Source organism: Etheostoma cragini, chromosome 10, assembly GCF_013103735.1.
Source record: "Etheostoma cragini isolate CJK2018 chromosome 10, CSU_Ecrag_1.0, whole genome shotgun sequence".
NCBI classification, from domain to species: Eukaryota; Metazoa; Chordata; class Actinopteri; order Perciformes; family Percidae; genus Etheostoma; species Etheostoma cragini.
In genome coordinates, this window is record NC_048416.1 from 25,394,896 (window position 1) to 25,410,067 (window position 15,172).

The 15,172-nt window shown below is 40.5% G+C and overlaps 1 protein-coding gene across 2 annotated transcripts; it reads right to left on the minus strand.

Annotated features, from left to right (window-relative positions):
- Positions 1–1,565: 1,565 nt before the first annotated feature.
- fgf24 (fibroblast growth factor 24) lies at positions 1,566–14,468 on the minus strand. 2 transcript variants are annotated; one of them, XM_034884156.1, is made up of 5 exons: positions 14,204–14,468; positions 13,993–14,029; positions 9,087–9,255; positions 4,841–4,947; positions 1,566–3,416 (listed from the first exon to the last, which is right to left on the minus strand). In XM_034884156.1, the coding sequence occupies exons 1-5, from the start codon at positions 14,233–14,235 to the stop codon at positions 3,138–3,140; spliced, it is 624 nt and encodes a 207-aa protein (XP_034740047.1). In that variant the 5' UTR covers positions 14,236–14,468; the 3' UTR covers positions 1,566–3,137. The 2 variants fall into 2 exon arrangements, with proteins under 2 accessions (XP_034740047.1, XP_034740046.1); XM_034884155.1 differs by having other exon boundaries at positions 9,078–9,255.
- Positions 14,469–15,172: the final 704 nt, after the last annotated feature.

A 15,172-nucleotide genomic window follows, 5' to 3' on the forward strand; every position in this document is an offset into this window, starting at 1 on the left:
AAGACCATCTAGCCTCCAATGATCAAAGGTTGAGTCAGAGAAAAGCCTAGCGGGAGGCTTATGCAAAATGTCGTCTTCTTATTGCGAATCAGCCGACACGTTGGAAACCTTCGGCGCTCGTTTAAATGTCAATATACCCAGATGCAGTTTGGCTGTGCTTGGTCAAGTTTGAAGTATGTGGTTAGAAAAAAAAGAAAAGCTTCGCTTCTTGCTGGCGTATATAGAATTTGGAGCGTTTCAAAAGTCTCGGCCAAGGATGATTTTAACTCCCAGTTCTTCACAACACTAAATATCTGTAATTAACAAATCACATGGGAGAAACAGTGCCCTAAAAGCATTTGGTTGTTTTCAATGTTAACCATTTTAAATAGTCACTTTGTTACTAGAACACATGTATTACATATTATTGTCTGTTATTGCTGCTTGTTGCAGGAAATTGTTTTTTCCCTCTCAATAATACTATCATTCTTACACAGAGGAGATAACAAGCAGTTGAAAGAGATGACAAAATGAGCGGACATAAAACATGTACGGGAGGGGGGAAGGGATAAAACATCCCCCCCACCCCCCCAGACAAGCAGGATTTTCAGCAATGATCCATTATGTTAATGGAGAATTACTCGGTCACACATCAAGCACTATGTTTCCACCTTTAAAATCAGGCCAGACGTCCAAAATCCCATGACGGAACGGTGGACTTCTGGGTCTGTTGGAGGTAACTACCGGAGTGGAGGGGGCTGATAGCATCGCTAGGAATTTAAACAAAAGTATTTTTTTCTCCCTCAAAGCCGCCATCTTTCAGTCTGACGGTTACTGTAAACATCATTCCAGCACACTGCATTATAAGAGATGCTACTCCACATTCCTTTAGCACTTTTAAAAGATGGAAAAATGTCTAAAATATTGCATGTTTACTGGTCTGGAGAACGGAGCGCTTACATCAAAGGAAGTGTGTTTTAAGTACGGGAAAGGTTAGCAAAGGTACATCTCCGATCATCTTCTTGAATATCAACAAATAAAATAAATTCATTTTTTGGGTTGTGGTTTTTGCCACTCACCATAGTTGGGTTGGGTTTGTGATGCAACCTTTAATCCAATTCCATTAATACAAGAAAATCTTACTTTTTGACACTGAAAAAAAAGAACACATACAAAGATAAAATGTGACTTTCTTAGCCAAAAATACTTGTTACGATATCAATGTTTAAAAAAAGCACCAACCCTGAACTCTTATTGCCCTTCCCGGTGATATAAAAAGCCTTCAGGGATGTTGCAATAGGCCTTTCTCAATTTTAAAACCAATGACCTTAAAAGCAGTCCTCACACTTTAGTTTGTATATAAAAATGCATAACTTGGCAGTATGCAGGGAAGGGAATGTACAATCGCTACCTGCAGCATTTCTCTTTTAGGCAGTATAATATGCAACGTGCACATCTAAACATTTTAGTCTAAACCAGGACATTAAGGTGCTTTTAACATTCTCCACAGTGCAATAAAGACATAAAATAGTTTTTTTTTTTTTTTTTTTTTAAATATAGTTGTCATTTTATTAACAGAGGCCAAATAAAACTTATCACAATTTATTTACAAAGGGAGGCAATAAATATCTTAATAATAGTCATAAAATTATTTTTGCTTACATTTGTTTAAAAAAAAACATAAATGTGTCATGTTGTTAGTAGCAACTCATACAAAAACCTGCCAGCAGACAGGTAAATACATACTACTGGTGAAACGAGGCTGGAGTTTGTTGTCAGTGAGAGAAGGAATGATAGAAGCAGACATTTTTCCCTTTAAGTTACAGACACAAACTCTACCACGTCGCTGAAAACGTTCCCATAATCCTGTTGGTCAACCGGGTTTCTGAGGAGAAGTCTTAAATTGTCAAATGTGGATTAAGGAAGTGATCAGGGATGGTCAGAGCTACAGTGTCCGTGTCTGCGGATCGCAGGTGGGACAAAACAAGCACAAGGATAAGCTTTCCCAAAGGCATCCAGCGAGAGTGATAAAAGCAAAGATGAGCTCACAGTCAAAGGATGATCTGGGGCAAGAAGAAAAAAAAAAACGGTGTCTACTGAAAGGTTCTTGAGATTAACTGAACACAGATTCATGCTAGGTAAAGATAAACAAAAAGACCGAGGAGGTAGAGGAGGTCTTCATCACCAGGCCCAAAATATTAGCTAGCTCACGCTCAAAGAATCAAGGCATCTTCTTCTGGAACAACATAACACACGTGAGGAAGAGCTGTTAAAAAGTGAATCCAAGGGGAGACAAGAGGGATTAACATTCGTCTCCCAAATGTGATGAAGTTGGAAGATTTTGTGGAATTAGGAATCACATCATATTTTTGTTTGTATTGTTTTCTTTTAAGGTGTTTAAACAAGACTAAAGCCACGGCTGGTGCCCGACTAGTCAAAGCATGTCGTGTTTTAGCTGAATCACAGGCTGCATGGAAATGTCAGGGAAATGGCACACAGTACTCGGAGGGTTCAGCACATTCCAGGAGCCACGAGTGGAGCTGAGGTTGAGAGACACATGGAAAAAAAGAGAAAGAGAGAGTCCTGTAAAATATTGCACTCAAAGCTACAGTTATTCCGCCAGCACAGTGTCACCTGTGTCTGCCACCTCTCTCCGTTTCATCTCCATGGTGTCTGATTCCAGTGGAAAGTATGGGATCCACGTTGTCAGGGGCAACACAAACAAAAACCGACAGGTATTCCAATAAATCTCTAGTTGGCTGATTTTTATAACGTCGCGTCAGCTCGTGCTTCAGCCCCCATTCTCCCCCAAAAAGTACATCTTCAGCTTGCAGTTGAAACGTAGCTGAGGACGACGGCGACAGGAATACTTTCAGAGGTCCTTTAGTTTATCCAGTATAAATAACATGACAGACACGTTAGCACAATGACATCAACCCAGAAGAATCCAAGAGTTAGGAAATAGTCAGTCATCCTGAAATACAAAAATAGAACATCTTTGACTTTTTTGTTCTTTTTGTCGTTTGTCTTTCTTTTACAGAAGTGAAGTCTTTAAGGTGATTTTTTTTAAGACAAGAAGCTTGAGTTTTTAAGATACAGTTTTGTTTCCCCCCCAACCCCCACCCTCGAGGAAAATTAGTGCTGTCACATTGATCCCATTAGTTCCTCTTGGGGTTGGGTTTTAATCGCCGAGCCCTTCGTGTCCGCTTAGTGACTGTGGTGAAACGAAACTCCTCCAGAGGGTCCGGCCTGCCCTTAGGCTGGCGCTTCATGAAGTGGACTTCCTGTTGTCTCTGCGTGGTCCGAGAGCCTTTCTTGGGCCGCCCCTTCCTGTTGAAGCCGAGGTACCACCCTTTGTACTTGGCCGACACAAGAGCTGTGTAGTTGTTCTCCAGGAATTCCTCGACAAAGACGCACTCCTGCTTCCTTCCATCAGGCTGAAAGAAGGGAAAAGGGACATTAATGAAATATTAACATAGAAGTATGAGCTGTTTTTCAGATAACATTCTGGATTTGCATAATTGTGTTTGGGACCAACATAGTTGGCTCTTCAGTTGGTGTTTTCCAGTTTGGACTAATCTAAAATGGAAGGAGTCTCTTTCTGTCTGTATGTATGTATGTATTTCCTACGATATTCTTATCCAATCACCTTTACACATGGGGGGTGTATTGCTAAGGATCCAAGGAAGTGCGGTGACCAGTGCGAGATCATGAAATCTACGGGACATATTAGTATTATTATTATATTAGTAGTCCGTTATGTACAAACTTCTCTGTATATGGTCACAGCATGCTATTTGTAATCCAAAACCTTGGATGGGCGATTTTACAACAGACTTTTTCTTTGGAAGAAAGTAGTTCCACTGAAATCTGTTCACAGGCCTTTGGAATATCCGATGTAACAGAAAAAAAACAGTGCTGCTGAACTTGGAAAAAAGGGTGGTAGTAAATTTCCCAAGAGCCATTTCGCAAAAGCTAGGTCCTTTATTTCAACTATCTGCATGTCTTCATAGCAACAGGGGTCAGGAAATGTGTAATTTTTTATTTTTTTAATTTGTGAGATAAGGAAATCTTGATGCCAACACTGGGGAGATTTATTGAATCGGTCCAAGGTTTCTGTGATTTACAGTACAATTTATTTCTGTTGTTAAGCAAGCTGAAAGCCACCAGCAATCAATAATTTAAATGTCATTTTATCCGATTGTTAAAATAATCTTTCGGTGGTTTAAAGAGGAAGTCAAAGAACATTTTTTAAACAAATGAGGCCCCAGCAACTAAAACTAAAAAATGCATGTTTCTAACAGATGACCGTGATGAGAGAGTGAAAACGTCTGTGAATTTCTGCAGCCCCACAGATGCTGACAGCATGAGTTATTAATGCAACAAAATCACACGTGTGCCTCAACAGTTGACGTTTTCAAATAATAACTTCTTTTCCATATCGCAGCGGCCGTCCGCAGAGTCACATGCACTCATCCCGCGCTTGTGGCCACCTGGTGTGACTATGTGATATAATTGCAATGGCATTCCTCCTAAGTGACCATTAGTCTCTCAATGCATTGTGGTGATTGCAGTCCGTAATTGACTGATCGAGTGTCAAAGGAGTAGGCAGATTACGTAATGGAAGAAGGGCTGTGAGTTATCAAAGGGGTTTTGTTAGGGTGTACAAAAACAGCAGGAAAAAGCAGATCTGAGGCTGCGTTCAATTGAGCCTGGATTAAGAGCTCAATTGAAAATATTCGTTTTGATATTAGAACGTGCCAATTTAATCTGTTCAGTGAAAACAAATCATGAGCTTCTATTGAAGGATCCGTTGTTTTCCTTGTTAATAATATTCCCAAAATGAAAAAAAGGTACTCACCCTTCCGACAATTTTGCCCTTTTCGTTCATGCAAATGTAATGTTCGCTCTCTTTTCCTTTTATTCGAATGTGGCTCCCAAAGGTTTCTGTCTCGACAACAAGAAGAGCTGGAAAAGAAAAGAAAAAAAGTCTGTTAAGTATACGTCTTTACACTCAGATACACCCTTAAAGATTCCCATTCATTTGAACATATGTTTATGTCACTTATGGTTAACAGTGTAAACTGTAAGCTCTACATTTGAGGAGCTAACACAGAGCTTTATCAAGTACTGAGCCTCATAAAGAATACTGAGATATCTAGACTACAATGTGCACCAAAGAAATTGTTTACAGTATTTTGGGGTTATTAAGTTGACATTTCATGAAAATGATTTTCATCATATATACCACCACAAAGCAGTTAACCACCATTATAAGTTGTACCAGAAATTAAATTCTCTTTAATCAAATCAAGGATTATAGGAAATAACTGATCTTAATAGCTAGAAATCGCAGACCAACAACATGCTCTAAATCTGTGGGTTTTTTTTGACAAAGAATTTAAAAAAAGAGATGAATTATGGGTCTCCAGAGCAATTGCTTCGTTTTAAAAGGTATATTAAGTGTACAACTTTCTTTACACAATACCATATGTACCAAAGCAACAATGCCACCGCCACTTTAGCCTGACACAGCAGTAATCCACTCTCGAGACGCATCCCGGCGGCTCTTTTATCCCCCCCCTCGAATGTTAACCCCTGCGAGGTCACCTTTGTCTCTGCTCGCCCCTCGACCAGCAAAGAGATCTGCCAAACATTTGTGGAGCGGTTATGTGCCCCTCAGGATTAGGTTTCAAGTTCCCTTTAGTCTGTGCTCACTCAATCAAAAAGTTAAGATGATCCATTTGTTTAACACACAGAGCCATTCAGTAGCGCTCAAGGGAGTAGAGGAAGAATAGGCAAAGGGGATGGGACGGGCTCGAGGGCAGAAGTAACTCCCCTTCTCCTCCTCCCCCTCACCCTAAAATCCAACATTGGGAGGAAAGTGGGAAGAAGGAAACTTGTCTCAAAGGTGAAACTTAAAGTAATTCCTTCTCTTGGTTTGAGAGACGTGTGTTTGTATGTCTTATTTGGGAGTAAAAGAATATTTCTGGCTTTTTTTTAATAATCGCTGGAAAGATCAACCTGGACCTTTTTAGGGTCCTTGAGAAGTAAAAATTGTGCATGCAGTTGATGATGTTTAAAAAGATATTTCAACTCTGTAGATCAGGAGTCATTTGACAACGCTTCGCCGTCTAACTCTTAGCTGGTTTTGCATGGAGACCCAAAATCCAACCTCAGCTATGAAGAGTTGACCCAGAACATCAGATAAAACAATATTTTCCTCCCTACAGTAAGTTATCTTTGTCTGTGACCTCTGATGGCAAAGTAACAAAAACTGAATAATTATATTTATTGGAACAGCATCCACAAGCAAATATCTTTGAGTCAGCGAGTGGTCCCTGTGATGTTGTGTGTATTAACTCTGGATATTTCTTTAAACAGTTCTCAGGCTCAGGATTCTATTGGCAGCAATAGTTTCCATGTGAAAGGGCAAAAATGAAAAATCGGTCAGAAATTCTTGAATATAGTATTAGTGTTTTAACATTAAATCTCACTTTTAGTGATTTCTTAACCAGTGCAATGTTTTATTCCTTGGTGCAATAAACAATATGGGTCCGCAGGCATTTTTTTGACCTCAGCATGGGGTCACCTGTCAGAAAAGCTGAAAACTCCTGGTTTATTTCCCACATTGCAGCATATATCAGTTTAAAAGCCTTTGCAGTGACCCACCAACAGGCATCATTTATGGCAAATAGTTCTGGAAAAGGACTGTTCTAGTCTCTTAAAAGTAATGAATATGCTACGCTAATACATAAGAAGAATGATTACACCCGCATTTTGCCTGCTCTGATTCAGACTTAGCAGTCATAAAGCTCTACATCAAAGCAATATATTTCTTCTGTGGTGGTTTGTGGCCCTCTGCAGTCACTGAGAGTGGATCAGAGCTAAGAGACTATCTTCCTGTGCATTATTAGTGAGTGCAAAGGAGTTCACAGGTGCCAGGTACTGCAGCTGGATGGGGAGGAGGAGGAAGAGGAGGTGGTGGGGGACAGAAGAAGGGGGGGAAAGAGGGGCGGAGGGTAGAATAGAATTGGCAAGGCCTTATGGGAAAAATTGGATCTGCTTCCACTCAAGCTCTAACAAGCAGTGAGGAAACTTTGCATCGGCGCATCTGTGACTGAACACACTCACTCTGAGGCATTCAAGACCAGCAATTTTGGAGCTGTGAGTCAGCTGTTATGAGCAAAATATCTGCAGGAAAGCACAAAACAAGTCCTGTTGCCTTGTGTTCGTGCCGCTGCATCAAAGAGTGCTTCACTGACCATCAATTTACTCATTTGCCACATTTGTTTTGATTCAACCACAAGTCCAAAAAGAGGGCAAAGACAATATATAAAATATATTCATATTAATGAATGTAAGGTTAAATCTGTCAAATGTCTTTTGTCTTTACATTTTCAAGTTAAGAAGAAGTACTTTTGCACTGCTGGACTGCTAGCCCATATCCAACATTTATTGTGGCAATTGCAAACCACTCTGTTGTTAGAAAAAGGAAAGATTCTACATTTAGTTAGAATTTTCTCTTGCCCTTTCAAGTTCAAGGAAAATACAGCTTTAAGATTTTCCCAAATTGCATTCCCCAATATGGAAAATCACAATCCCGTTCCTCGTGAAAAACACCAACATGTTCTGATAAATTAAGAGACAATAAAGTCACATAATGCCACATGATTTCATCCTACATGATCTTAAAAGCCCACAACCTAATACTTAAAAATCAACAATAAAGAATATTTTGCAGAATGGCAAACAAGTACCACAAAGACTTACTCTGGATACCCACATTTTCAGTGGCGTGACAAGCCAACACCGGGCCCTTAAGCAGGATTATCAAGGTGGGCCCCCCTACTACTGAAAGGGGCAACGGCGCAAAGTCCAAAAGTAGCCTACCATGAATAGGACAGGATAGGACCATAGAGAGACAGCATATGAGATGAGATGACTGACAAAATCAGGAGTAGCCTACGTGCAACACAACAACAACAACAACAAAAACGCTGGTGAATGCGCACCATAAGACATGAAAACACACACAAGGGCAGTCCCTCCAGGATTTTGCAGTCCCTCCAGGATTTTGCACAATTTTGTTTTAGATTGTTGCGGCCCAAAATAACTGATTATGCGGGAGCTTTTGTAAAAAAATTGCAATAAAAGTTGCAATGTCGTTTGTATGTTTGTTAGAATGAAGTTGCGGAACAGCAAAACAAGTTGCAATTTTGTTGTATAGTTCTTTAAAAATGAAAAGTAAACTTGTTTTTGGCTGAGAATAATCATTATTACTAATAATTAATTACTCTGAGCTGAGATTTCCTAGGAACCTTACTAAAAGGGCTGGTGATTTTAAGACAAAACATTATAATTTATTGAATGAATCAAATATGAACATATCACTCTGGCTTGTTGATCTTTATATTGTTAATTTCCTATTCTTATTCGTACAGTTTTATTGGACTTTAACTTATCCTTGCACTTACAATAACAAGCTTAATTTAGGTCATCCTGTACGTCTCATCTGCAGTTTTTCCTACATCCAACGTGTGTGTGTGTGTGTGTGTGAGTGAGAGTGCCTGCTCCAGTCACCCAGGGACGGGGGATGGAGCAGCAGCGCTGCCCACTGCAGAGAGCCAACAGGCTTGAAACAGGAAACGAATTTGACCCGTTCTTACTCCCTCTCGGTCAGTGGCTCTCAGAGTGCACGTGGGACTCCTGGGATTGTTGCGAGTAATGAAAATGCGATAGGGGGCCCCGGTTGTCAATCAATATCTTCCAGTCATGCAGGCACCCTGATTGGTCCGGGCCCATAAGCAACCGCTTACCCTGCTTACCGATAGTTGCGCAGTTGTAAATTTTGCAGTAAACATCCGTTGAAAGGTCAGCAATTCAATAGTGTTTCCAGCCACAAAAGTCACCATCAAACTTGGGCAAGCCAAACACAGAGTATGGGAAACAATCTACAAGTAATGGGCAGTAAGTGATAGGAGTGATAAAAAACCTCAAGAAGCTACACATCTGGCTGGTAGGTGGTGGTAATTTCTCATCCGGTTAAAACAAACTAGATAAAGTGTCAGGTGAGATGCACAGGAGTTCTCCCATACCATACTTGCCCCCATCATCTCCGTTGGCGTTGACTTTCTTCCCCAAGATCTGGACGTGTTTCCCTGTAGTTCTGCTGTAGAGCTGATAGATCCGGACCTGCTTGCGGCTCAGGTCGTCCGGGTTCCTTGTGTGGTTCTCGATGTAAAATCTGAAATCTGCAGATGTCTGCTGGGATTCCTGCACAGCGGTGTGAGACAGGAGGAAACAGAGAGAGAGAGAGAGAGTGAGTGAGTGAGTGAGTGAGTGAGACAGAAGATGAAGAAAACAAAAAAGAGAAAGACAGACAGTGAGAGAGCGTCACAGCACAGGTGTTGATAGTAATGTGTGCTGTTGGTTTTATGGACCTTGTGTCAAAAGAATTGTGCTTCAGGGGCTTAAAACTAAAACACCAACCGGGAAATTGTGGCTGCGGCATTTTAGTGTTCTCTTCTCGCTTTCAACTGGCACAGTTTATATGCATTGCATTTACAAGCTGATAACTATGCAACAAGATGTGGTAATGAAGTCACCGTTTGAGTAAAAATCCCACAGAACAAGTGCAAAGTCTATAGCGCAACCCTCTGCTGCTTCTTATTGAGACAGCAGTATACTATGTGCCCCTAGCGATATTGAGAAACCTGTACTCCATTTCCACAAGCAACCCACTAGCAATTATACACCTGAAGCATCCAGACCTGTTGCACTATCATCAAACAAATATCTGCCTGCAGGCAAAGTAGGGTCCATAAATTAGGAAATGCAGCAGGAGGAAGACAAGATGGCAAGAGGCACCTTAAACCCCAAACACTCAAATAGGAAGACTTTCTGATCAAACTGTCCAATTCTATGTTTCAGAATTCACTAACCGGCTGTTTCCGAGTCACCTTAGAACTGACCTAAAGAGAGAGGAAATCACAGACTTTGACAGCCTGGCAGAAAAGGAACTGTCACCCAACATGTGGAAGAGCGAGAAGAAACGTATACTTTCAGAATCCCTGGAATCTCACTTCACGCCAAGATTCCATTTCCCCAGCTGCATGGTGTGGTAATTGCACAGTAATGGCTTTTTATGTGGCTGTTCTCAGGTGGCTAATTATATACACATTACATACCCTGAGTATGTGTTATTCTAACTTCAGTAAATTAATGACAAGAGGCAAACATGATCGGAAATTGTGGCCTCAGAAGAACAAATCTTAAACTCAGAGAGGAAAATTTTTAAATCTTCTGGAAGTTGGAGAGCAAATCTTATCGAGAGATTAAACATAGACCAGGTTGTGATGGTGATGATTTCGTGGTTGTCCACGAAAATGGGTCATTCAGGTGTGACCTACACGCCAAACTCCAGAGGTGACCGTTTAACCTCCAAGAAACTAAAACTGACGGTCAATACAAGGAATTGGCCCTCAAATGCCCAATAGATTTTAAGATACATACTAAAGTAGCATCTCTGGGCCACATTTGGACTTTGGGTTATTGAAATAGAAAGTACTTGTTGGCTCATTATGACATATTCCGTCCAGAAATGTAGACCTCAGAGGATCCAGCCCCTGAACTGGGACACGGCTTCTGTATCTTGACATTTAGGAAACACGCCCATAATGTTACCTTTGGCATCAGGCAGCGTTTTGAAAATGGGAGGCTGGATATCAGAATGCATTACCTAGTGACGTAACAAAGTTGTGGTAATAATGTTGACTTCAAGTCATCAAACCACATGAACTACGAGCAATGGAGTAGCAGATTACGCATTTCTCTGATGGATAATAATTTTTTTAGTACTAAAATGAGCTGTGACTCTATTGACTAATTTAAAAACCCTTTAGGTTCCAGTCCGGCCACGTTTTCTCAAGAGAGTGGATATTTACTCCAAGTAAGTATTCCAACATGCAACACAGCCTGCATGAAACAGTTGCTTGGACATGGCAACCATGCAATACATTGTCCTCTAAGAAATGTTTTAATAAAGTCAACACAACATTAGAAAAATGAATCAAGAACATTCATTTATGGAGCCCTAAAAATGAAACCCTATCCTATATAGACAACCACTTCCTTAATTAAATCAACCAGGTAGCCAAAAGATCTATAGTTTACAGCATGAAAAGCCAATGCAACCTATTTAATTCAAAACATGGATTTGTCATTTTTAACACACCTGTGTGAGACATGTCTGTATTGCGTTCAATAAACACATTACGACAAAATAGGTACAAGTACTGGAAAAACAAACGTAAGGAAAGTTAAATATAAGCTATGTTTGGAGATTGGAGAACAAGTAGCTACAAAAATGGAGCCAATTACTCGCAGAAGCTTTCATATTTAATGTACTTAGTATTTGGTGTCTTGTAGGTGTTCACAAGTGAAACTAGCATTAGCAGCAACAGAAACAATGGCTGGACAAATAAAGACAAAAGTGGCACCTTCTCCTCCAAGGAAAAAGACCACTCAAATTGAATATCAAGTAATCCCTGCACTTCACAAAATACAAAGTTTGGAAGCACAAATTTAATTAAAAAAAGAAAGAAGCTGGATTCTCATGAACTACATGCTGGTTTAAAATTAAACATTCATGCTGCAGCAAAGTGTATATCCAGAACTACACACAAATGTGTTGAAAATGATGCATCCATTTCAAAAGCTAAACATCAGCACCGTCTGTTGTCAACTTTCTCTCAAAATTAACCTCAATGCTGACGAGGTAGAAAAAGAAAAAAAAACGAAGAGACAACACAATGTGGCTTAACTGGGCTGCTAAGGGATTTATCCCAAATCTTTCCCATCTCTAAACAAACATACAGGTGTGTTTGGTAGACAGTTGCATTTTGCGTCAAGGGAAGGGCAAGCCTAAGCACATGGCTGAGGTGAACACTAGTGATTTTTTTTATCAAGCCGTCTCCTTTCTTCAAAGACACAGAATGAAAACGGATATGGTTGAAACTTCAAAAGTCTGGCACTCATCTTCACCCAGGAAGCTTAGTTGTCGCATCCATCTAAGATACACCTTGCTATCTGCTTGACACACACACAAACGGGGGAAAGACACACTCTCACATGTTGGCAGGGCATTCAAAGTTTACTAGCAACTGTGGTTGCTTCTGTTGTCTTTCCTCATGAAATCACAACCACATCATGACATGTAAGAGCCATTAGCTGTATGCAAGAGTGCTGAGAAGAAGAATGGGCCAACAACATGGAGAGTCTATGTTAAAGGAGGGCATTAAAAGGGCTATTCTTGCATTTTTTTTTAGTTTTTATCATTATCCTGAAAGCACTCAGAGAGCCACAATGCATTCTCTTTATTTGCCTTTACCTTATCTGACTTTTTCCTGAACTAATGAAAACATCATTAAAACAACAAACACATAAAACATCATTCCTCAAGGCACCTCATACGTCTGTTGAGACACATTCTGCAGTGAGTTCATCCTCTCTTACATGTGAGGAGTGGTCAGTCGACACCATAGCTTTGTTTGTGCCAGCTCTGTTGGAATAATCAGAGCACATAGACTTACGTAACATTGCAGTTTCTAGGTTTGGGGGTTTCAGGGTTTTATATTTTCTCTCTGATAATATCCATTAAAAAAGTACTGAATCAGAAAATTTACTTCAGGAGTTTGACCTGCTATTTTTGAGTATACCTGAGAGCTATACTTGCAGGACAAGGTGTTCCTAGCAGCACTAAATGAAAAAACAAGACAACCGTGTAACCAATCAAATGTATTTTGTATAGTTTACAAACAAACTTTCCCTCCAGCAGGGTTTTATTTGTGCCAAAAGGTCAAATGTTGACTCCCTAACTAGGTATGATTCCGTTTCCTATGACTTCAATATAAATAGATTTTGTAATCTGTTAAAGATACAATTACAGATAAAACTACAATCCAAATGTTGCCAATTTACGTTGGAGACCATGCATTTCAGAAATGGATGACAGATAAAAACCTATCCTGCTCTTTTTTTCTTCTTTAAAAAAAATCATTCAATTCGGTTTTAATATTTAAGATCATAGTACTGATATTAATTTAAAACAACAGCACGTGGATAATTAGGATAAAAAACGTCATAGCAATAAAGTGATCAGATAGCTTTACGAGTGGAGGAGCGTGCACTCCGCATCTTATCTGAATCACGGCGCGCAATTAGGTGAGTGGATGCCTGCAAATCATTACTGTTCAAAGTGAGACGGGACTAATAAAAAACTGAGGCAACAAGCGCCAAACGAGCCCATCTGTTCAAAGAACAACTTTTAACCCCAGGGATCAAAATATTTATTACACAATTCTGTTGTAAAAGACTGAAACTGCTACTTGAGCCCCAGATTAAAAACAAGTGGTTTTAATTATTATTATTACAGATTGATACTGATTTGAATTGATTAGTCCGGGGACAGAACAGCTGATAAGCATCAGATAAGAGTTTCCCCAAGCGCAGATTTCCATAAGATATTTCTTTCCCACTACAGGGGGTTACAGTCTTTGGCGTTAGTGATTTTATTTGCACTATACAGCGATTATTGCATTTTTATCTCGCGATGGTGCTGCTATAATAAGAATGCAAATAACTTCCCAGTGCACCATGCTGAGTTTGGTTACGTTTTCATACATTTATGGTGCTTGTATCATTGTGTATCACTAAAATATAGTTATAATCTCATGTCTCTTCAGTTGGTTTATTATTCCCCTCCTTTTTGCAATATCTTTTTTGATTCTAGAATTCATTTTCTGCATAGCAAATGCTTTCCTTTTAAATGTACATGCCGTTTTTTCTCTCTTCAGGACCCTAACTGATATTAATGAATAGTAATTTAATATACGCTGGTAAATACTGCGTTTGTGGAATACAAATTTAAAATAATTATCAGCATTATTCAAATTTAAAAAAAGATGCACAGTGACATGCAAACACACAACAAAAAGAGTTGAGGAAACATACCTGTAGCTGGAAATAGAGTACCAGAAAATGTAAACACCTATGTGGAGAGAGAAGGGAGGAGGGGAGTGAATCACACAGGCAATTACATGAAGAATAAACGCAGCCTAACCTGGATGAAAGCAGTGCGCAAATATGACGCTTTTAGCGACTTCTATTGGTAAGAATGCATGACCATCTGTAGAAAATACAAACGGAGATGTGAAACACTTACAGGTATATGAACCTCGAAGGCAGCACAGACATCTTGACTTGCAGAAATACACCTGCTTCCACAGATTTAGAGCCCCAGGAAAGGTTGGCGAGATCGCCACCCTCTCTATTGCTTTCGCTTCCCTGTAGGGTACGTCCTTTACGCACACAACTCCGGGGGTAAGTAGGAGACTGAATCCCAATGTAAGGATAGATCACTAGAGAGCAGCGACAGAGTCACGGAGTGCAACATTAGGTGTTTCCTTGTTGGGGAGTTGGGGGGGGGGGGGGGGGGGGGGGGGGGGGGGGGGGGGGGGGGGGGGGGGGGGGGGGGGGGGGATCCAGAAGATTATTATTTTTTTTAACTCAGTCTCCTCCGCTCCCCGAAATCCCGCAACGTCTCCCTAAATCGGTGCCAAGAGTGGAACGGATTCAGAATTGAACCGCTCCAAAAATCCCTTCGCTCCAAAAATATCCTTTGAGTTTTGCACACCTAAAGCCAGGTTTCCGCACAATCCCAATCCTGTTGCTCCAGAGATCACAGGCTCCTCAACTCCGTCCGTACCTGCGGGGGGTTCTACACCTTGCATGGGTCATTTTATTCTACCAAGTGCTGCGGTGTAAAATGGAAAAGTGGTGAATAATAAAACGCCCGTACACCAAAAAACAACACGCTAAAAGTGAGCAAACAAACGTATCCAGATACACAAAAGGTTATGTTTAAAAAAAATAGAAATCGCGGCGGCAGCGGGTCCCTGGAGAGATTTGGGGTCTGGTGATGGCGCAGCAGTGCCTGTCAGTGGTGTTTGTGCGTCTGCGGCTGGAGATTTGGGCATAGAGAGGCTTTTTTGTTGTTGGTGGGTGGAAACATGTCAGCGGTTTGCACCTGATAGGGTAATCTTGGAGAGACCATCAGCTTGGAGAGGGTTTTTTTCCTCTCAGTGTGCAAAGCGCTGCGCAGAGGAAAAGAAGAAGTAATTAAGTTTTTTTT

What these genes read in the sequence shown, in the direction of transcription:
- fgf24 (XM_034884155.1), bottom strand. Translation starts at nt 14,235, where the DNA reads ATGTCTGTGCTGCCTTCGAGGTTCATATACCT. An exon ending in CCTTCGAGGTTCATATACCT is followed by an intron (nt 14,030 to 14,203) that starts GTAAGTGTTTCA and finishes CTCTCCACATAG; the next exon opens with GTGTTTACATTTTCTGGTAC. An exon ending in AGATGATGGGGGCAAGTATG is followed by an intron (nt 4,948 to 9,077) that starts GTATGGGAGAAC and finishes TTTCTTTTCCAG; the next exon opens with CTCTTCTTGTTGTCGAGACA.